Source organism: Pelodiscus sinensis, chromosome 11 (assembly GCF_049634645.1).
Source record: "Pelodiscus sinensis isolate JC-2024 chromosome 11, ASM4963464v1, whole genome shotgun sequence".
NCBI lineage: Eukaryota > Metazoa > Chordata > Testudines > Trionychidae > Pelodiscus > Pelodiscus sinensis.
The window spans coordinates 16,037,428-16,059,325 of NC_134721.1; the positions used below are offsets into that span (position 1 = coordinate 16,037,428).

General features: G+C 43.2%; 1 protein-coding gene across 1 annotated transcript in view; it reads left to right on the top strand.

Moving 5' to 3' along the window:
- The window catches only part of ITPR1 (inositol 1,4,5-trisphosphate receptor type 1), a 268,821-nt gene that overhangs the window by 104,866 nt on the left and 142,057 nt on the right, over window positions 1-21,898 (top strand). The window contains 10 exon segments of the mRNA XM_075939741.1: window positions 4,367-4,508; window positions 5,517-5,675; window positions 6,191-6,363; window positions 6,630-6,749; window positions 9,446-9,640; window positions 11,907-12,158; window positions 13,720-13,861; window positions 15,721-15,874; window positions 16,235-16,422; window positions 20,051-20,189. Coding sequence (XP_075795856.1) covers window positions 4,367-4,508; window positions 5,517-5,675; window positions 6,191-6,363; window positions 6,630-6,749; window positions 9,446-9,640; window positions 11,907-12,158; window positions 13,720-13,861; window positions 15,721-15,874; window positions 16,235-16,422; window positions 20,051-20,189 — 1,664 coding nt within the window.

Sequence of the window (21,898 nt, forward strand, 5' to 3'; positions counted from 1 at the left end):
ACACTGCTGCTATCTGCCCCAGCGCCGCTCATCTCAGTGCCAGAGACAGCTCTGGTACCACCCGTCACGGCACTGCTGTCTCACTTGGTGCTGCGTTCTCCGGCCTCTTGGGCCTCGGTACCGCCGTTCCTGATGCGGCCCACCCAGTTGAGCTGGCTGGCACCACCCTTGGGGGCGCAGGACCAGGTGCGGGAAAGGCCGCAGGTGTCTCCTGTGATGGCGCATTGGGGTCCCCCGTCTCCTGCACCCCCAAATGTCACGAACAGACTCCCCCAGCCAGTAGAATGGAGGTAGTTTATTGCTTCTCCAGGATATAGCACAGCACAGATGTCATCTAGTTACAGGAACTGGGGCTAAGATACCTCAGTACCCCCCCTTGAGATGGGGAAGTCCTAGCCCCCTCCCCAGCTCCTTCTCCCCTGCTTTCCAGACAGGAACTCACCACCTCTCCTCCAGCCCTGCCCCCAGCCAGGGCAGCATTCCACCTTCCTTTGTTTCTCCCCATGGGGGGCGGCTGGTCAGACCAGTTTGGAGCCACCTTTGCATAATGACTCCCCACTTCCCTGCTGGGTCCTCTTACAGACAGCAGAGGTCGCCACAGCCCTAGCAAGGTACCCCCACTACGTCACATCTCCACTTTTGCGTCCGCCAGCCCCAGACTCCGCGTCCATGCCACCTTCGGCACTGCCAGCAGCAATTTCCAATCAGGCCCAGAGGGACCCGGAACGCTCAGCGGCACCGCCTTGGTCGGCATCAGAGTATTCCTCCAAATCCGATGTACAGTCCTTCTCTTTGAGGGCTTCCTCCAGGTGCTCCAGCAGGTCACGCAGGTCAAGCCCTCAGTACCTGTCCAGGTCTTGGCACCCTTTGAGTTCCTGGTCGCAGACCCAGAGACACCAGCATCCAGAGGTGCCTCCCCAGTGTCAACCCCATCTGCAATGACTGTTCTGGACCCCATTGGCGTACCACCAGGCCCAGGGTCAGGACCTGGCGAGGTCAGGGTCGGTTGGTGTCTCTTCCTACTTGGAGCATAGATCAGCCCCCTCAGCCACTCCACTGGTCAGAGTGGAGTCTGAGAGCAGGGCTAGCCCCACAGGGTCACTTGGAACAGGTGTTCCCTCCCAGAAGGTTGTCCAGCCCCTCACTCAGGCCCAGTCAATGTCATGTCCAACTCAGGAATCTGGGACCGGTGTCCCGCAGAATCTGCCAGTGGCAAGGGGGGAGTCTTCCTTGTCTCCGGATGAGGCCTTGGCCGACCCATCACCCTTGATGCCTTCCATGGACGCGAGGGCACAGCAGGACCTCCTCAGAAGGCTGGCCCAGAATTTGGGGGTTCGAGCCCAGGAGGTAAAGGAGGTAAAGCCCGGTGATAGACATCATTATGGCAGAGGGCCCCACTAAGATTGCCCTCCCGCTGAACAAGATGATGCAAAAATCAAAGACCCTCTGGCAAACCCCGGCCGCTATGCCCCCTACGCAGAAAGGGGTAGAAAGATGGTACTTTGTCCCTTAGGTGGGCTATGAGCACTTATTTTCCCACCCCCCACCAGGGTCGGCAGGCTGCCTGCACCACTGCCAACAGGAGAGGCAAGGGCAGTTGGGGCCCATGCCCAAGAGTAAGAAGCCCAAAAAGCTTAATCTCCTGGGGAGGAAGGCATATGCAACAGCTAGTTGACAGCTGAGGATAGCTAACCAGCAGGTCCTGCTCAGCCTGTACGCTTTTAACAATTGGGTAGCAACCGATAAGTTCAAGGCCAGTTTGCCTCAAGACTCATAGCGGCGGACTTTGCTGCCAGGGCCACCAGCATCGTTATGCACTGGAGTTCTTGGCTGCAGGTCTCTGGACCTTCCCTTTTGAGGGGACAGGCCTGTTTTAGGAGCAAACTGATAGCAGGCTCCATAGCCTAAACGACTCCAGGGTGACCCTGAAATCCTTGGGCCTGCACGCCCCTGTGTCTCAGTGCTGCCCTTTGAGCTTCCAGGGGTAGAGGGGCTACAGTCAGGGGGCCAGGTTTGACAGCAGGAACAAAAATAGAGGTGGTTTTGCCCACAATACGAGGATGCGTTCTCATTCGGGCTCGAACCACAATCGGGCTGCCCAATAAGTCCCAGGGCCCCAAGTCGGGTGTTTGAGGTTGCGCCCAAGGACGACACACAAGCCGTAGTCTCAGATTGACCCTTCTCAGACACTGTTCCCTTTCCACCAGGCCTGGTGTACCATCACGTCAGACCATTGGGTCCTAGAGGTGGTGGCAAGGGGCTATTCTATCCCTTTCTTATCCCTTCCTTTCCCCCACCCCCTTTCCCTGTCACTTTTCAGGGATCTCTCTCATGAGCACCTCCTCCAGCAGGAAGTCTCCGTGCTCCTTTCCCTAGGGACAGTGGAGGAGGTTCTCTTGGAGTTCAGGGGAAAGGAGTTTTATTCCCACTACTTCCTTGTCCCAAAGTCCAAGGGGGGCCTTCGCCCCATTCTGGACCTCAGAAGGCTCAACGCCTTCATAAAAACAAGGTTCAGGATGGTAACGCTGGCCTTCATCATCCCTCTCACTCTATCTGGGAGGCTGGTGTGCAGCCTTCGAGTTACGGGATGCGTACTTCCACATTTCCATTTCCCCTCACCACAGGAGATTCCTGAGGTTCATTGTAGGGCCCCACCACTATCTGTTTGCAGTGCTACCCTTCTGCCTGTCCACGGCACCAAGGGTGTTTACAAAATGCATGGCTGTGTTGGCAGCCTTCCTGAGAAGGAATGGGGTCCACATCTACCCCTACCTGGACGATTGGCTTATCAGAGGGAGGTCGAGGGATCAGGTCTCCCAGTTCATATGTCTAGCCAAGCAAACCTTTTCGAGGTTGGGGCTGTGGCTGAATGAGGTGAAGTCTATGCTCATTCTGACCCAGGTCATAGAATTCGTGAGGGTGAGACTAGACGCTTCAGCAGGGAGGGCCTACCTTCCATATCCCAGGTTCTAGACCATAAGGGCGGCGGTCCACAAACTGCAGTCCACCCCTCTGACTACAGCAAGGCAATGCCTGAGGCTGATGGGGCCATATGGCGATGTGTACCTACGTTGTGAGGCACGCCAGGCTGCGACTACAGCCTATGCAGGCCTGGCACACTCTAGAGGTCTCGTTCTTTCAAAATAAAAAGCTAGTGCCCTCCTGACAATTCCGTAAGTCCACACAGCTTTTTGTCTCCATAGCTGAAAGGATGGTGGGTTCCCTGGAGTCAGTGCAATGTCTGTCATCATGGATTACTGCTTGTATCAGGGCATGTTACGACCTGCAAGGGAAGCCAGCGCCCCCTGTTACGGCCCACTCGACCATCGCCTGGGCATCATCCACAACTTTTCTGGCGCAGGTGCCAATCTTGGACATCTGTAGGGTGGCCATGGGTCATCGGTTGACAAGTTTACTTCCCACTATGCAATCACACAGCAGGCTAGGCAGGATGCAGCTGTAGGGGTAGCAGTGCTTCAGTCCATTTCTCGCTAGGTTTCCAACCCCACCTCCGTTGGTATAGCTTGGGAATCACCTAGTGGAATGGGATTGGGAATGGACATAAGCAAGCACTTGAAGAAAAAATGGTTACTTACCTCATAACTGTTGTTGTTCGAGATGTGTTGCTTATGTCGATTCCAATCCCACCTGCCTCCCCTTCATCGGAATGTCCGTCAAGAAAGAACTGAGGGGGGTTGGGGCCAGCAGGGGTATATATGCATGGCTATAGTGGCGCTACTGTAGGGGGCTCCCCAGGCTGGCCCAGCGGGTACTGCTAAGGGTAAAAAAGTTCCGGGAATTATGCATGCGGCATGCATGCACCTAGTGGAATGGACATAAGCAACACATCTTGAAGAACAACAGGAGGTAAGTAACCGTTTTTGTTTTTTGTTTGTTTTTTTTGGGGGGGGGTGTTCTTTTCTTTGTTTTTTGCTAACTGTACTTGTGTGCCTAGAATTTGTGGTGTCTGCCAGTTGAACCATTTCAGTACTTGGATAGGATGCAGAGGGAGCACACGGCTCTCACAATGTTGTGTGCAATCTGCACGCACATCACTTCATGTGCCTTTGCTTGCAGTGCGTGTCATTTTCCTAATACCGGAAGGAAAAATTGGTGTGAACAAAAACCAGCAGAATCTGGCAAATAGAACCCCAGTGTGAAGCATGCAGCCCTTGGGCCACAGGTTACCCACCACTGATGTACACTGCTAGTTAGCTATTGATGGACTCTCATGTGCTCCTACTTCTGGGTTATCTCCTGATGAAATCTTAACATAACATTTGAAGAACTGAAGTGTGTGTTTAATTTTTTTTTCCCCACAATTGATAGTTCTGATTCTGCATTGACACTTGTGTTATGTGTATAGGTCTGTTACCAAGCTGCTGGAGGATTTGGTTTACTTTGTTACGGGTGGTACTAATTCTGGGCAAGATGTGCTTGAAGTGGTATTTTCTAAACCGAATCGTGAGCGGCAAAAGCTGATGAGAGAGCAAAATATCCTAAAGCAGGTAAGATGTTTTTATCACATAACAGATTCTGGGGAGAGCAGATCCTCAGAATACAGAATAGTGCAAGTTAGTTGCGTTAAAGCAGGGGTGGGCAATAATTTTTGCCTGGAGGCCACTTCAAAAATTGTTGAAGTAGCCCCGGACCACCCTGCATGATTGGCCTGGGGTAGGGGAGCCCCTTTGCCCCCCTCCTTCCCACTAGGCACCCATGCCCTGGAAGAGGCTTGGCACGCTCCCCCATCTCCAGGCCAATCAGGGCCAGGGCGGGGGAGCGCGAAGCCTTTTCCCATTCTGAGAGGAGCACGTGTCACTTTGAAGTGCTGCAGGCCCCTCACAGGGCTGGGGCAGGGTGAAGAAAGCTTCACACAGCTCCGCCGCCCGCAGATCCTGATTGGCCTGGGGGCAAGGGAGCGCGCAAAGCCTCCTCCGCTCTCTCCCCCCCGCCCCTTTGCGAGCAGCGCACAGCGATTCAAAGCTCAACGTGCTCCTGACAGGGCGGGAGGAGGCTTCGGGCACTCCCCTACCCCCAGGCCATAATTTGCCTGGGGGCAAGGGAGCTGCAGGGATTCTGCGGGCTGGATCCACCCACTTGGCGGGCTGGAACCGACCCGCTGACGCCCTTTCGCCTCAGCAAAAGCAACATGTGCCTCGCCAGTTTTTAACAATCTCCTCTCAGAATGGGCCAGAATGTAACTCTAGGTGTCACACTGCTGGAAGATACCACAGTAGGGAAAACCAAAGACTAAAATGGGGTGAATGTGGCATTGGATGTAAGTGATCATCCATGTCCTCTTTGCAGATGGCTCCTTTTGTCCATACTGTTCAGAGGTAGGAAGCTTATGGATGTTCATGTGGGAGAAACTAATAGTCTTCAGAACTGACATGTGGCTGTGGTGGTGTAGGCAACATTTAAACTATTCTGTAGCAGAAGCCACAAAGTAGCAGCAAGGAAGGGGTGCAGGTGTACAGGTAGCACGTAATTCAGTATTTTCTAAATTATCTTCACAGATTTTCAAGTTGTTACAAGCACCATTTACAGACTGTGGAGATGGACCAATGTTGAGGCTGGAGGAGCTTGGGGACCAGCGTCACGCTCCTTTCAGACACATTTGCAGGCTCTGCTACAGGGTGCTGAGGCATTCACAGCAAGATTACAGAAAGAATCAGGTTTGTGATGTGTGAGAGCTCGTCGAAAAGACTCGTGGTATTACTTCTCCAAAGCAAAACAAAGCTCTGAGTGTGAGTGAGTGTGTTCATCAAAAATTATGTACCGTATAAATAGTGTCATGACTCACAGGAACTTAAATTTGTTATTAACGCTGTCTAAACCAGCAGAATATTAAGCATTTCTTTGTTCTTACCTTCAAAATTTCAAGTGATGTTGAGTCCTCAGTACATTCTACAGCTTTTACCGTCACTATCAGTCGGTTTAAAACCAAGTCTTATCATTGTTCTAAGAGTAAGGGCAGATTGTGTCATACCCAGTAGCTGTGGATCCATAAAAATTGTCCATTGCTATGCTTTTAGGGGTTTTATCCTGCTTTGCAGTGTGGTCCTGAATCATAGGAACAATAAAAACTAGCCAAGCTGTTCCTTTTAGAACAGTGATATAAACAGCTATTTTTTATTTCTCCTTTAAATATCAAGTGAGATTAGAACACTTTTTCCTTCTCCTTTCTTAGGAATATATCGCCAAGCAGTTTGGCTTCATGCAGAAACAAATTGGTTATGATGTTCTGGCAGAAGATACAATTACAGCCTTGCTTCACAACAATCGCAAACTTCTAGAGAAGCACATTACAGCTGCTGAAATTGACACTTTCGTTAGTCTTGTAAGGAAGAACAGGGAGCCCAGGTAAGATGGATTGGTGTTAGTACATAGTTACCTTTTTCTCTTACTTGTCATTGGTGAGATCTGTAGCAGCCAACTTGGTTCTGTATTTAGGAAGCATGTTTAATCCACCTTTTCCTCTGAGACTGTCCATGACTTTCCACCAAGGCAATGGCTTCACTTGTTTTGCAAAGTAACTTGGTTTTCCAAATGTTTTTCTCATTATAAAGACGTCAGCTGAAGAACCTTGGCAGGGAATTAATAAGTTTTGTTCTCTTATTTCTCAATAGGTTTTTGGATTATCTGTCAGATTTGTGTGTCTCCATGAACAAGTCTATTCCGGTGACACAGGAACTGATTTGCAAAGCCGTGTTGAATCCAGCCAATTCAGACATTCTCATCGAGACAAAGTAAGCTGAGACTTTTTTTATAAATTGCTTTCTAGATGGCCTATAAGGAAGGTGGATGAAAGCATTGAGAATGCTATCCTCAAGGTACAGAGAATACCAAGCTTAAAGTGTGTTAGGGCCTCTCTAACTATGCAGTAAGTGAGTGTTGGAGGCAGGAAAATGACTGCCAGATGGAATCCTGGCTTGATCTACCCTAGATGTCTTTCTGATATTTAATATTTTAATCAGGCAGTTGGATAATACTGAGAGAAGCTCTACTCTTGTGTCCCATGTTTTAAATCTTGAACTCTTTAAACCTTAACTACATTCAGAGGCGCTAGAATGCTCTTCTGAGCTAGGTAAGCAATTACTCTGGAAGCAGGCTTTACAAGACGGTGTTCCAGGTCCCATGAACCTGGTTATTCTCTGGGCCCTTAGAATTACCATAGCCGATTGATTGACTGCAGTGAACAGCACCGTTACGAAATCCGCGCTCTCCAAAAAATGAAAACTCTTCCCATGGAAAAATTTCAGAGGCGTAGCCATGTTAATCTGTACCTAGAAAAACTAAAGAGTTGCAGCACCTTGCAGAGTAACAAAAAATGTAGATGGTATCAAGAACTTAGAATTAGGTTGGAAGGTGCTGCAAGACTATTAGTTGTTCTGTTAGTCTTCCCACAAAAGATATTTGGGGTAGGGGGAGAATTTGTGCTGAACTGAGACAAAATATCAAAAGCATACAACTCTTCCTAAGGAAAAATTTTAAGGAAAAAAACATTTAAGGGGAATTGGTGTGGTGGTTTTTTTTTTTTTTTTTTGTTTTTTTTGTTGTTGCTTCCCTGCTGACTCAGACAGCTCTTGTTAATTTCACAAATGAAGTTTAAAGAGCCTGTTGCCACCTTTCTGTCCTTGCAGCTCTCGGAGCCACTGAGGAAGAAAGCTTGTCTTTTACTGCACCTACAGGGGCTGGAGAGGCAGAGAGTTCACACAATTAGCTCTACATTTCCTACTCTCTGTCTCCAGGTGGCAGGGAGGAACAGCATCCTGGTGCCCAGTCTTGAAAGTCCTCCAGGAATGGTTTTGTCTATTTCACAGAGGGAATGTGAAACTGACAAGAGCCTGTCAGGCAGGGAACTGTCATTTTTTTTGTCCCTCAGGAAAAATTGGGGGGGGGGGTATTTTTTTTCTCTCAAAAATTTTATTTCTCTCAGAAAATTTCAGTTTTGTGAAATGGGCATTTTTTCATCAAAAGAATCATTCTGACAAAAAGTTTTCAACCAGCTCTCTGATCACTGTGCTCATGCTCACAGCAGGGCAAAAAAGGGATATTTTTAGTTACCCATTCCATTTCTGGGGTCAAAATGACAATTTTCATTCCTTGAGAGTAACTAAATGATGACTGTGCATAACACCAGATTCCAAAAAACTGGGCTTAGTTGACACCTGGAATTAATAGAAGGTTAATATTAAAAAAAGAGGTCAAGAAGAGTGAAATATATCTTGGCTAGGTAATAAATGAAACCTAGATAAATAGGAGAGACCTTGCAGGCACAATTTCCAGGTTAGACAAGATTGAAAATATTGTGTCTAAATGTCTTTCTCTACTAGAACTCTGCCAGGTTTCAGTGTCTCTTGCTGATGTGTTTAATTTTGTGCCCATTGTTTATGAAGTTAGTGATCCTTATTTTGGTTAGATTCTAAAAACCCTGATTTTAAATATCAGGTAATTCTTTGACTTAATTATGTTTCTGAAACCCAAAGCGAATGAAGTTCAGTTCCATTTGTGGGATATTGAATAGATCAAAGCTTACCTACTCAATGTTTTGGTGAATACATATATTTACAGGTAATATCTTCCTAGATTTTATTCTTTGAACTAGTGTTTCCTACATAGATTTCTTTTTGGAGATATTTTTTTTTTTAAATCCTAGATGATACCCTGGGTTGCTTCATCCATGTAGATGGTCACAAAATGAAATTCCCTTTTAGAACCAATCAAAAATAGACTATACACACGTGTGGATTACTTTTCATAGTGGCTAATCAGTACTTACTTGAAAACCTAGGTAGAGCTATCTGGACACCTAAGATCATTATGTAGTAAAAAAAAATCTTGCCTATTTTATCTACTTGAAAAATTATCTGGGTTTTTTTTTTCATGATCGTGTTGAGAAACAAAAGCTGTGTATAGTACATGAATGCAAGTCTCCTGAGGAACAATGCAGATCACGGTTAGTGTGCTCAGCAAGGGTGTGTCTACACAGCAAAGTTATTTTAGAATAAAGGCTGTTATTCCGAAATAACTATGTGAGCGTCTACACAGCAATTCCGTTACTTTGAAATAATTTTGACATATTCCAACTTCTGTAAACCTCCTTCTATGAAGAATAACGCTTGTTCCAAAATAGCTATTTCTAAATAAGGCGTGTGTAGACGCTTCACTTCTGCTGTTTCAAAATAGCCCTCACCAGGGCCGTTCTAAGATATTCCTCCTGGGGTTCTAAATCGAGATAGCACATCTACATTAGGAAACCTGCCTCGGACTAATTTTGAGGCTTCCCTGATGTGTAGATGTGCTGTTATGAAATAACTGTTCCGGAATAGCTTATTCTGAAATAACTGTGCAGTGTAGATGTACGCCAATTGTCCTGAAACAAAATATTTTAAGATATCACACACTGCATTATTTTGTTGTCTAATCCCTTTGATTCTGCCAGGTTGGTTCTCTCTCGGTTTGAATTTGAAGAGGTATCAAGTGGAGAAAACACCTTGGAGGTTGGAGAAGATGAAGAAGAAGTTTGGCTGTTTTGGCGAGACACCAACAAGGAAATCCGCAGTAAGAGTGTCAGAGAGTTGGCTCAGGATGCTAAAGAAGGGCAGAAGGAAGATCGGGATATACTCAGCTATTACAGGTTAACACCATGTGCAGTAGTCAGTTTTGACAGGGTAACAACGACTGTGTGGGTAAAAGTCTGTTCAAGATATTAGCTACAAATAAAGACTTAGCATGCTGGCCTCAGTACCCAATAGAAAATGATATAAAGCTTTCTTTGCATGATGAATCTGCTTGAAGTGCAGAATTGTGATTGATGTCAGATAGAAGTCAAATAATCAGTGTGAGCATAAGTAAATGTTAGTGCAAATACAGAATAAATGAGGTTCCAAGTATGTAAGAGTTAGGGAGCAGTTATATGCAAGGTAGTATATATCTGTGTGGTGAGTCTCCTCCAGAGATGCTCATGAGTTTGGCTTTCTCCACAGTTGTTTATTTTCTACAGGAGGATCTTAACTTTAGTTCTTAAAATCCAAGCTGTAATAAGGGGCTGTTGAAAGGAAGGTGAGCTAGTACTCAGGAAACAAAAACTTGCTACTAGATCTTTTCCTAAAATGCCTCTAGAGTTTGATGCCACTTTCAAAGCTTTTTTTTTTATTATTATTATTTGTGAGCTCCAGACTTAGATGTCTTAAAGTGGTCACCAGGACACTATATAAACTTGCAAAACCCCATGAGAAGTTGGGTTTGAATTTTTTTTCTTTCCCTTTTTCACCATTTAAGCTATGCCTCTAATATGAGGCAGTGCTTCCAGATGACTTGGCTAGACTGCAGTTGCTTGGCATGTTAGAATTCCAAGTTCCATCTCAGACCAAATTCCTGTGTCTGGGTTATAAACTTTTTTAAATAGTTTGAAAGACTATTGGCTATTGTGGTACAAAAAGTACCACCAGAATTCCTTTTTCCACTACTTGTTGCTTTTGCCTTGCATATTGTGTTTTAAAACTTTTAATGAGTTTACCAGATGAACTATTCAAAGGGATTAGAATGGACGTTTAAGAGATTTGGACTATTTAAGAGATTCAGGCCCAAAGTGAACCTCTTATAATTTTTTTTCTCCCCTTTATCTGTTTGTAAAGTCCATGCAAATCTTATGACCTCTTCTCAAATAGTTGTTTAAATGCTCGTAATGATGATTTCTTCTAAACGTGTGTGTGTGTGTGTGTGTGTGTGTATGTATGTATATATATAAATAAAAGAATAATAGGACTGGAAGGGACCTCGAGAGGTCATAGAGTCCAGCCCCCCGCCCTCAAGGCAGGACCAAGCTCCGTCTACATCATCCCTGACAGATGTCTGTCTAACCTGTTCTTAAATATCTCCAGAGAGGGAGATTCCACCACCTCCCTTGGCAATTTATTCCAATATTTGACCACCCTGACAGTTAGGAATTTTTTCCTAATGTCCAATCTAAACCTCCCCTACTGCACTTTAAGCCCATTACTCCTTGTCCTGTCCTCAGTAACCAAGAGGAACAAATTTTCTCCTTCCTCCTTGTGACACCCTTTTAGATATTTGAAAACCGCTATCATGTACCCCCTTAATCTTCTTTTTTCCAAACTAAACATATATAGTGAAGAGAGCAGGAAGCAATTGTGTAAGGAAAAATTCCATGGACTAGCATACAAAGGCTTAAGATTGAGTTAAATACCTTGTAATTTTTTTTTTTATTGAAAAACCACCTTCTTTAGAGTTTCATTTGGTAGGATTATGTAAACACATAAAAGCATGTTGGACGTGCACTTTATTTTAATCCAAGAACTACAGTGTAGAGTCTGTTGTATTTGCGTTGATTTGAATGCTAGGTCCCTGCACTGTTCTTGTTGGCTAGATGTTTTGGGAACGGAAAAAAGAACACAATTGTTATATCTACCTGTGACTAATTGGTATGGAGACTGATGCCTTAATTCATGAGGATACTTGAGCACATGTCCAACTTTTAATATGCTTAATAAGCAGTGAGTCAATGAAACTAAGTAACCAAGAGTTGCTTGAAAGCTGCTAGTGAGAAGTATGCCAGCTTCTAAAAGCTTGGCATACTGTTGTAATCTCTTTGTATTTCATAAGCAATAGCATTAGCAAAGTAAAACCGAGTGCAGCGTAATTCTTGAAAATGTACAACACTGTGAGCACCTAGGAGACATTAGGGAAGCTGTTGTCCTTCATGCACCAATTTTGTTACCTCTATTAGTATTTGGAAGTGATTTATTCTATTGTTAAAGCATCCTGTGTCTGTTGATTTAAATGATGTAACTAAACATGAATTGCTAAACACTGTTGACATTTTTAGGTCCTATCTTTATATTGACTTCTGGAAACTAAGGTGTAAATTTCTTCTTTTACAGGTACCAGCTCAATCTTTTTGCTAGAATGTGCCTTGATCGACAATACTTAGCCATAAATGAAATATCTGGCCAGTTGGATGTGGATCTCATTCTTCGTTGTATGTCTGATGAAAACTTACCGTATGATCTGAGAGCATCTTTCTGCCGGCTGATGCTGCATATGCATGTTGACCGTGATCCTCAAGAACAAGTAACACCCGTGAAGTATGCTCGCTTGTGGTCTGAGATACCTTCTGAAATTGCCATTGATGAGTAAGTACTTGATAGAGAGGAGAAAAATGAAAAGAGTTTAAAAATTTATTAATTTTAAAAACAAAGCCTAACATCATAAGTCATCTCTTTTATTTCTTTAAAACAAAGTTTTACTGGTGTTTATCTTCCTAGCCGATTATTAGTATTAAAGCCTTGTAGTATAAAAATATCATTATAGAGACACTTACCAAGAAGAATTTCCTAGATATCTTTATGGAGACACTTACTGAGAAGAATTTCCTAGATTAGAAACACTTAGTTGTTCTGGATGGTGGCTGCCTTGTCTTTTCCCAGAAAAAGGCAACATGGTCCCGCACTCGGTGGATTGGAGAGATGTGTTCTGTTCCTGGTTTTACCAGTAACTTTTTTTGTGTCACCTAGGCAATTCACCTAAAATCTTTGCACCTTTGTTTGCCCTAACATCACATGTGACTTGTCTAATTAGTGTGCAAGCTCATCAGGACAAGGGACTACCTTTTGGTACCGGGCCGAGCACAGAGGGATTCTAGTATTGTGGCCATGGCCTCTAGTTACTTGTTGTAATAGAAATAATTTTTAAAATAACGTAATGAATTTGATTGTTCCTACCAAGGTATTATTTTAAAATATCATAATCAACTTGATTTTTTTTTCCAGCCCAGGGAATAAGTTCTTCATGTTCTGTTGAGTTGAGGGCTCTAAATCTCTACTGCTTCATTGTACTACTGCAGTGTTTTTTCAACCAGTGGTACAAGTACCCTTAGGGGTACTCAGGAAGTCTGGGGGGAACATCAACACAACTGAAATTTGGAGAAAACTGAATTTTTGTTTTAAGTTGTACAACCCTTTATTATTTTTGTACTTTTTACACCCAAAAATGTCATTGCCCACCCGTCTGTGATTAAGTTGTTTAAACAAATGTGTTGCAATGGTAGAAAAAAATTGTGTGCCTGAAAACTGTAGGTACTGGAGGCACTAACAGTTTTTTTTAAAGAGGTACTTTATTAAAAAAAGGCTGAGAAACACTGCACTACTTCACTGCTAAACTTTCCTCCCCTTACGTTAGATTTCCTTTAGAAAATTAACAGACCACTTTCAGATGGCAAAATAAGCATTTGAGCCAATCAGACCATTTCCAATAATACATCCAGTTTTCCACTCTTGCCCATATTCCTATTTGTGTATTCCTCTTCAAAACAGCTCTAGAATGTGGAGTATTAAAGAATAGTTTGTCTCTTTACATACAGGTAAAAGTCCAGTTTTTATCTGGAGTTAGCATTGGTAATCACATCTGCTCTTTTGTTGTTGCATGTCACTCATCACCATTTCAATTAGAAACATGTTTTCTCCCTTGTTCTTTCTTTTTATTGGTACCAAACTTGCTTTTTTCACATTTTAAAATAGTGCAAAGTGAGTGTATGGGCCAAAACAGCAAAAGCCAGGAAAATATGGTCTCAGCTTCCTTTCTCCTTGGTTTGGAATAAATTGTTTCACAGCATTAAGCTTATTTATACCTTGATGAACCTGGATTTTAATAAGTCTATGTGCATTTTAAATTCAAGTTTAATTTTTTCCTCTCCAGCTATGACAGCAGTGGAACTTCCAAAGATGAAATTAAGGAGAGATTTGCACAAACCATGGAATTTGTGGAGGAATATTTAAGAGAAGTTGTGTGTCAGAGGTTCCCTTTCTCTGATAAAGAGAAAAACAAACTCACTTTTGAGGTAATTAACTCGTTTTATGTTGTAATCTCTTTCTAAAGTAAAACAGAATGTTGCAATTTTGCCTTTATTACAAGGTGAGCTATGCGAGTACTAACCTTTAACACCTTTTTTGTCCTTGTGAGTAATTGTTACTCATGTAAACTTGTTGAAGTCAGTGACTGCAAGTACACGTACTAATGTGTAATGGACAAATACTCGTATGTATTTTAAAAATAAATTACAGCAGCTATGTTCACTTTTGTGCCCACTTAGACTCGTACAATCAAGTTTTACTGGCACAAATGTTTGTAGAACCTAAACTTTGCTTGCAAGCCCAAGTGTTCGTTCCAGAAGAGGTTGTACTTTCATCCAGTAAAAGAGCAGTAGAGTGTCATTTATATAATTTTCTTTGTTATGGTTGATAAAGAGCTTGAATAATGTCATGACTATGCAGGGCAATGTTTCATAAATAATCCATAGCTAAGGAAATGTCATTCAATACCCATGAATAACAAATCCAGTGCAACCTTTGTTATCCAGCACTCTGTTAACCAGAAAACTTTGTTAACTCTCGTTGCCCCCAGCCACAATACTGTCACATCATCAGGCGCATAGGCCTGGCTTGGTTTACCATGATTGGCTTAACAATTTTTTATTTAAGAAGTACTAATCTTCTCTAACTCAAAATACAAATGTGAGACCAACTGCCTCACACTACAAAACTACCAATATTAAAAACTTGAGTTTTGCTATTACAGTAAACTTCTGATAATCCGGCACCTTTAGGACTCAGGGGGTACTGGGTTATCAGATATGCTGGACTATTGGAATGGGGTACTATGAGGGGTCTAGGGTGGAGTGGGGGGAGATGCCACCCGAGACCCCTCATAGCCCCCCCTTACGATAGTCTGGCTCTGCCCCAGGCGTCCCCATTCAGCCGCTGCTAGCACCCAGCAGCACCCCAGCTGCTCTGCCCCCAGCTGCTCTGCCCCCAGCTTCCCCGATTCTGCTGCTGGTTAGTTTCAGCAGCGGCTGAATCGGGGAAGCCGGGCGCAGAGCAGCTCCAGTTGTCTGGCTGCCCGGAGCACTTCCGGGTTCCCGATGGTGCCGGACCATCAGGAGTGCTGGAGCATTGGATGCCGGACCAATGGAGTTTTACTGTATTGGCTCTCACTCTAGGAAGGGGTGGGGCCAAGGCAGCCAGTTCTCAGAGCCACCCGGAGAGTGGCACCCCGCCCCCTCCAAATAACATGGTGTGCACATTGTGGCGCTCCCGCAGTGATTTAAAGGGCTCTGTCCTCTGGTGTTTCCTAGGTTAATGGGACCCTCAGATAACCGGAATTTTTAGATAACCAGAACTCCCTAATCCCCGAGCATGCCGGATAACACAGGTTTTACTGTATATCGGAGGGATTCTCTTGCTGCTTGCAGAAAGAGGCTACATTAGGCAAGGAAATTTTTTCAAACAAATTATTGGCACTGTTCAAAAAGAGGATTTTTTTAAGCCTTGTGGTGAAATTTGTGGTTTTAGCAACATTAAGGATTTGATTAGAAAAATTGTTCTGTAAACTCCCTCTGAGTCTGTTTAATGGTTACCATTATGTAACCAAATAATGTAATAATTGTTGTGTAAAATGTGTATTTATATAACTTTTGTGCTCTTGCTCTTCCTTTATTTGCTGCCTCATGTCAACAAATATGATCATGCTTTTCGTTATCTTGCAATTCTGTGTATCAAAATATACCTGTGGTGAGCAGTGAACTTATTTTGGAATATGCTAATATAGAGCAACCAATTAAGGTAATGAGCACAGCTAAAAATCAAGAAACAGAATTTTTATCCCCCAAAAGGTGTTGATCATTGCTTTAATTTTTAATAGGTTGTGAACTTAGCCAGAAATCTGATATATTTTGGTTTCTACAACTTCTGTGACCTTCTAAGACTAACCAAAATCCTCCTGGCTATATTAGACTGTGTGCACATTGCTACTATCTTCCCCATTACCAAAATGGCAAAAGGAGAAGAAAGTAAAGGTAAGATGGAGGAAAAAATGGTAGGGGCAACTCCTGAGAAATATTGGAAGACTTTGCCCACATTAATTTGATCCAAATATGTGAAATAGACATCAAATTTTTCCCTTTTATCCATTGACGCCTTGGTGGTTAGCTGTGTAATTTAGAGATCAAAGGAAGATTTCCAAAGGCTAACAGGAGGTTTTCCAAAAGCACAAAGAGTTTAGGTGCAAACCCAAAGGCTGGTGAGGAAAATATTCCCCTAGTTTTGTATTAAGACAGATAATATTTTTGTGACATGTGGAAGGTCGCTTATCCTCTTACGTGTCGTTTGAATGCACCATCTTGTTTCTTACTGCGTTTTTACCTGCCTCTCTGAAGGGAGCAATGTAATGAGATCCATTCATGGAGTTGGTGAGCTGATGACCCAGGTTGTACTCAGAGGTGGAGGATTCTTACCCATTACTCCACTTGCTACTGCTCCTGAGGGTAATGTCAAACAGAGTGAACCGGAGAAAGAAGACATCCTGGTGATGGACACCAAGCTGAAAATCATTGAAATACTTCAGGTATCAGAATTGCAATGGCAGCAGGGTCTCAAATCTTGTGAGGCGGTGCTTGTATGTGATGATGTGGTTTTTTTAATGTAGTGTTAGGGAGGTGTTTGAGTGCGTAAGGCCTTGGCTGGGATGATTTTGTTGGGTTTGGTCCTGCTTTGAGCAGGCAGTTGGACTAGAGGAGCTCCTGAGGTCTCTTCCAGCCCTAATCTTGGATTCTATGACACTGACCCTTTCATTCCATTGCTGTCTGGATTGTCTTCTCATACTGGGTGGCTGGAGGGGAGGAGTGTTGCAGACGTGAATACTTACTCCTGTGAAACACATTTTCCACACTTCTAGAGCAGAGATGGTCTTGTGGGTGGGAGATGAGTTACACACATGCTGACTCACAACTGAACCAGTCTGATCTTTGGCCTTTAGACTCTTTCTGACACAGCAGGTCTTCAGCCACTTACCATGCTCTTTAACAGTTAATATTTTTTTTACATGGCTGATTTCCTGAAGAGGATAGTTCTGAACTGCCCTGTCAAGCAACTGCTTTTATGTGGGTGACTAAAATGACATACAATGCCTTCGTTGCATAACTCTACAGCAAGAGAAGTGTCCAGAGTATAGAGTAAAACACATGCGACTAGTCTCTACTTTTTCCTAAGTCTTGATAATAAGCCACTGATGTCATGAAGCCATAAGAGTGAGCTTAGCCCCCATGTCCACCAGACATAATGTTGTGGCAGTAATGCTTAAAGAGCAAGGAAAGGCTATTTATAGGAAGAAAGGAGAACAGTCCCTGCCCTTACATGATGATACAGTGTAATTCACATAGGCCTAAATACTGTTGGTGCCCCTTGCTGGGTAAAAGCATGCCAAACAGCAGTAAAGCTACGCATAAGGCAGGGGTGGCCAACCAGTTAGAGACGAAGAGCCAAAATAGCAGCGGATAGGGTGTGAAGAGCCACGTATTATATATTTAATTTTAAATATCTATAGATAGATATAGTACACAGAATGTAGTGATTAAAAATAACATTACATGACATTTTGGACAAAAACCAATAAAAAAATCTCTAGTCACTTACAAAATTTACGGCCAGTCCTTAGTTCTTCAGAGAACTTGACAAGGAACAAACATCAAATTTAAAAAAAAAAAATTGTAAATACAGTAGTATTCTCACACTTAAATTTAAAATACATGTTGGGGATGCTTTTTTTTTTTTTTTTTTTTTAAAACACTGCTGCTCTATTATGTCCTGTCCTTTTTTAAGTTAAACTGAACTAAGAAGTAAATTAGCACAATTTGAAGTGCCTGTTTCACTCCAGGTTGTTGATCTCTGCTATGGTTTCCTCTTTTTTTTTTTTTTTCTTAAGAATATGGCTTTTTTTTATAGTTCTAAAAATTCAGGATTTGTCCCACACTGCAAATATGAGAGGTTCAAAAACAATAAGGAAGAGATTTGTATCTCAGAATAATTGCTTCAGCCTGGCCAACAGTAGCCTTTTCGTTTTCTTTAAAGAAACACAGTGTAAACCAGGTACATGCTGATTTCCCCACACACACCCCTCCCCCGCCCCAGAATTTAAATATGACATCTGTGTTGGCTGCCTCATTCTGCATCCATGAAGACTTTAAGGTGCTTCAGCCCCCTGCTCTAACCCAACCCCCCTCCTTTTTCTCCAGAGCCAGGCATCCCCAGTCCCCTGTGCTAACCCAATCCCTCTCTCCTCCCCGAGAGACAGGCACCCACAGTGTCTCTCCCTCGAACCCAATACCTGGGTCCTGGAGCTGCTGCCGCCGCCACCACCATGCATTTCTCCCTCCAGGTGCTGAGGCATGTGCTCAGAGTAGCCAGCTGTGAGCAGTCTGGGCTTGTAGCTCAGAACTAGCAAGAGCCACATTTCTATAAGCAAAGAGCTGCATGCAGCTCGAGAGCTGTGGCTTGGCCACCCCAGCATAAGGAGTTTTTTGTTGAGCTTGCTTGAGCCGTGAGTGCTCCTTTGCATAGCGAGGTAAAGGGCTGACTTCGTGCTTATATGGAAAAAAACAAACACAGTGTGTAGTGGGATAAAATGAAACATCACAGTTTATGAAGCTGACTAAAAATAAATATCACTTTATGGGTTTGATAGTAGACTTTCAGTAATTGTAACAAGCAACTTGGATAACAAAATTTGACATGATTATTTTCAAGAATTGTTAAAGCAGAGCAGTCTATTGGATGTGATCAGAAAGATGCAGTCTGTCTTAATAGAATAGGGAAATAAACTGTAATTTAATAAACATTTATAGGATTCTTGAGTAAAATATATGATTATACAGGAGAGCAGATGACATTATCTCAAATTTAGATGCCCAGATTCAAAGCTATTCTATTAATTTCAGGGATTTAATTTTTCAAGGTTTTTTTAAGATAGAATAATTTTATCAACAGATGGAAGGATTTAAAACATGAAAAACAGCATAGGGAGGGACTTTGTCCTTGATTTATCATTTACTTGTCCCTAAGGTATAGACTGTTAAAAGAGAGGGGGAAAATGTGTCCATGATTTTACAGATTTATTGATGTCTAAACAGTCTAAACATACATTTAAGGTTTCAAAACCAGAATATATTAAATATGGGACAAATGTAGCAATATTTTTCCCTGCCAAAATACATGAGTAATAGTGAAAGTAAAATATATTTTCTTATGTGGAGATGATGAGAGACACTTTTTGGATGGGTCATCTCTCCCCAAGGGAGAAATAAAGATGTTAATGTTAAAAAAAACTGTATATTAAAGTTTGTTTGCCTGTTTCTGTTAGTACTGACTGAAATCTTTATTCAGGTTTATGCAAAATGTTTTATTTAACTGTTATGACTGGCCTATAAAGGAAGGATTGTATACTGATGAGAGTACTGTCAAGAGTGACAGGAAAACTGGGTTCAATTCCCTGCTCTGTCTAAGCTTCCAGAATGAGCTCTGGCAAGTCTGTTAGGCCCAGATATGTAAAGCTGTTTCAGCATTCTGTCCTGGGTCAGAATGCCTAACTGATTTAGGACCCTAAATCTAAATTTCGGAGGGGATTTTGGCACTTTTTTATGTCTGAACTCCATTGAGACTAAGTGCCTCAAATGCATATCCACTGCAATGGTGCTGGGAGAATAAATACATTAGTTTTCAAACACTCAGTTACTCTAGTAATGGGTGGAGGGGTAGAAATACCAATTAAATATTTCTTAAATATTTTTGCATTCATGGTTTTTAAAATTGCCCTTATGCACTTGGTTATGTTTATAGTAGAATCTTTAAAATACAGAACCTCAGAACACTGAAGGATGCATTCTTTTAAAGCAGGGGTGGGGAACCTTTTTTGGGTCAGGGGCCGCTGAACCACAGAAAAATCAGTTGGGCCCAGGCTAGTGGATTTTTCTGTGGCCAGCCCCATGGGGCATACAGTGCAGGGGCTGAAGTGCTGGCCAGGGAGCCCCGAGCCTTAGGGGCCAGATCCAGGTAAGCCTTAGGTTCCCCACCTCTATTCTAAAAAGATATTTTAGTGCTTCCCCTCCCTTCATTGTAAAATGTGTGCAGTTTTCTGAGAATGTGGACGCGATGTAAAATAGTATGTCTGTTTTCATTTTTTTCCCCTTTGAATTCTCAAGTTTATTTTGAATGTGAGGTTGGATTACAGAATCTCATGCCTTCTGTGTATATTTAAACGCGAGTTTGATGAAAGTAATGCTCAGACCTGTGAATCACCCACCGGAAGCAGTAACCAAGAAGCCCCAACTAATGTATCAGGTTAGTTATTTCCTAAAGAGTGTGGGTGTGGGTGTGTGTGTGTGTGTGTGTGTGTGTGTGTGTGTGTGTGTGTGTGTGTGTTTGACTGACTGATTGATTGATTGATTAAATGGCGGAGTTGTGTTAATTGCTGAAGTCCGGATTCAGCAATGTACTCAAGTTCATGCTTGACTTTAGGTAGGTGAGTGGCCTTATTGAAGCCAGGAATGTTGCTAACTCAAGTTGTGAGTCTGACAATTACATGGAATATCTTTTCCACATACTGCAAAAAGCTAGCATTTTCGTCACTCCCTCATGTTGCCATTAACTGGACATGTCAACCTGTAGGCACATTACAAAATTTCTTGAAAATGCATTTTGAAAATTGATTTATCATAGCCCAAAATGAGGACTTGCCCTATTTATTTTCAAACCAAGTAAAAATGACTTACAATCAACCTGACTACTCTTTTTCCTCCTCCTCCCCCCCCCCAGCAAAAGGGCATCCAACCCAAACTATCTCCTCCCAAAACAAATCCTGGGAAAACAGGTGAGTCTTGCTGTTTTCTCTGGAGATGTCTAGGTCTTTTCCAACCTTGGTCCACCAGATTTCATACATTATACAGGAAAGGGCCATACACCTGGCTCCTCCTGATCTAAAACCAAGATTCAGAAAACTTGTGTCCATGGCTATTGCTGACTGCTGTGATATCACCTGGGGCAGGGGTGGGCAATAAAACAGAGGCGGTTCACCAACCCCTAGTGGGTCGCTACTGCTTTATTTACCTAGGCCTCCCTGGGTACGGGTGTTTGCAGCTCCCATTGGCTGTGGATCACTGCTTCTAGCCAATGGGAGCTGCAGAAAGTGGCACGTGCCAGACACTGCTTCCTGTAACTCCCATTGGCCAGGAAGAGGCCTCTGCGGCCGATGGGAACTGCAAGCAGCTGTACCTGTCCAGATGCAGGTAAATGAAGTGGTGGCCTGCCATGGACCTTTTGGATTGTTTTGGAATGTGGAATGACGGGCTTCTGGTCTGGGCCTTTGGTGTCAAACTGATTAGATGGAACAGCCCTGGATTTGAACCAGTGCAGCTCTAGGTACTTCTGACAGCTGCCCTTTGCCAAACTCCATGTGAAATTTAAAGTGAAACTATGTAAATAGTTATCAAGTGGATGTATCTTCCTCTGCCTATGTCCCTATCTCACAAGAGAGATAGAATCCGGACCCAGTTAAAATGCAGAACATAAATCGGTGTGCCAGAGTTAAAGTACGAAGTCAGGGACCCTATCTTGCCAGCAGCAGATTTTCTTCAGCTCCTATGGGTTTCAGTGAGAATTAGTAATGCTTAACACCTCATAAATCCAAACCCCTGTGAACAAAATGGTTACCTGAGATGAAGCTTCACCCGCCTCTTCAGGCTGTGGGATGGGCTAGGTCTAACTAACATATCTAATCACTAAAATTCTAGTCAAAACTTTTTAGTTATTTCCCTGCCAAAAAGCAGAGACTGCCATTTACTCTGTGTCTGTAGCACAACGGGGCCTAGATTTGTTTGAGCATCCTAGATACTCTGTCAGAAAAAGTGAGATTGGGGAACAGCAGAGGGGGGAAAAAGCTTCTGTATTTATTTGCCGGGATGCATGGACACTTGCTACGAAAAGAACAGACATGGTTTGCCTCTATCTTTTTATTCCCAACTAACAGTTATTGTTTTACTTGTCAGCACATA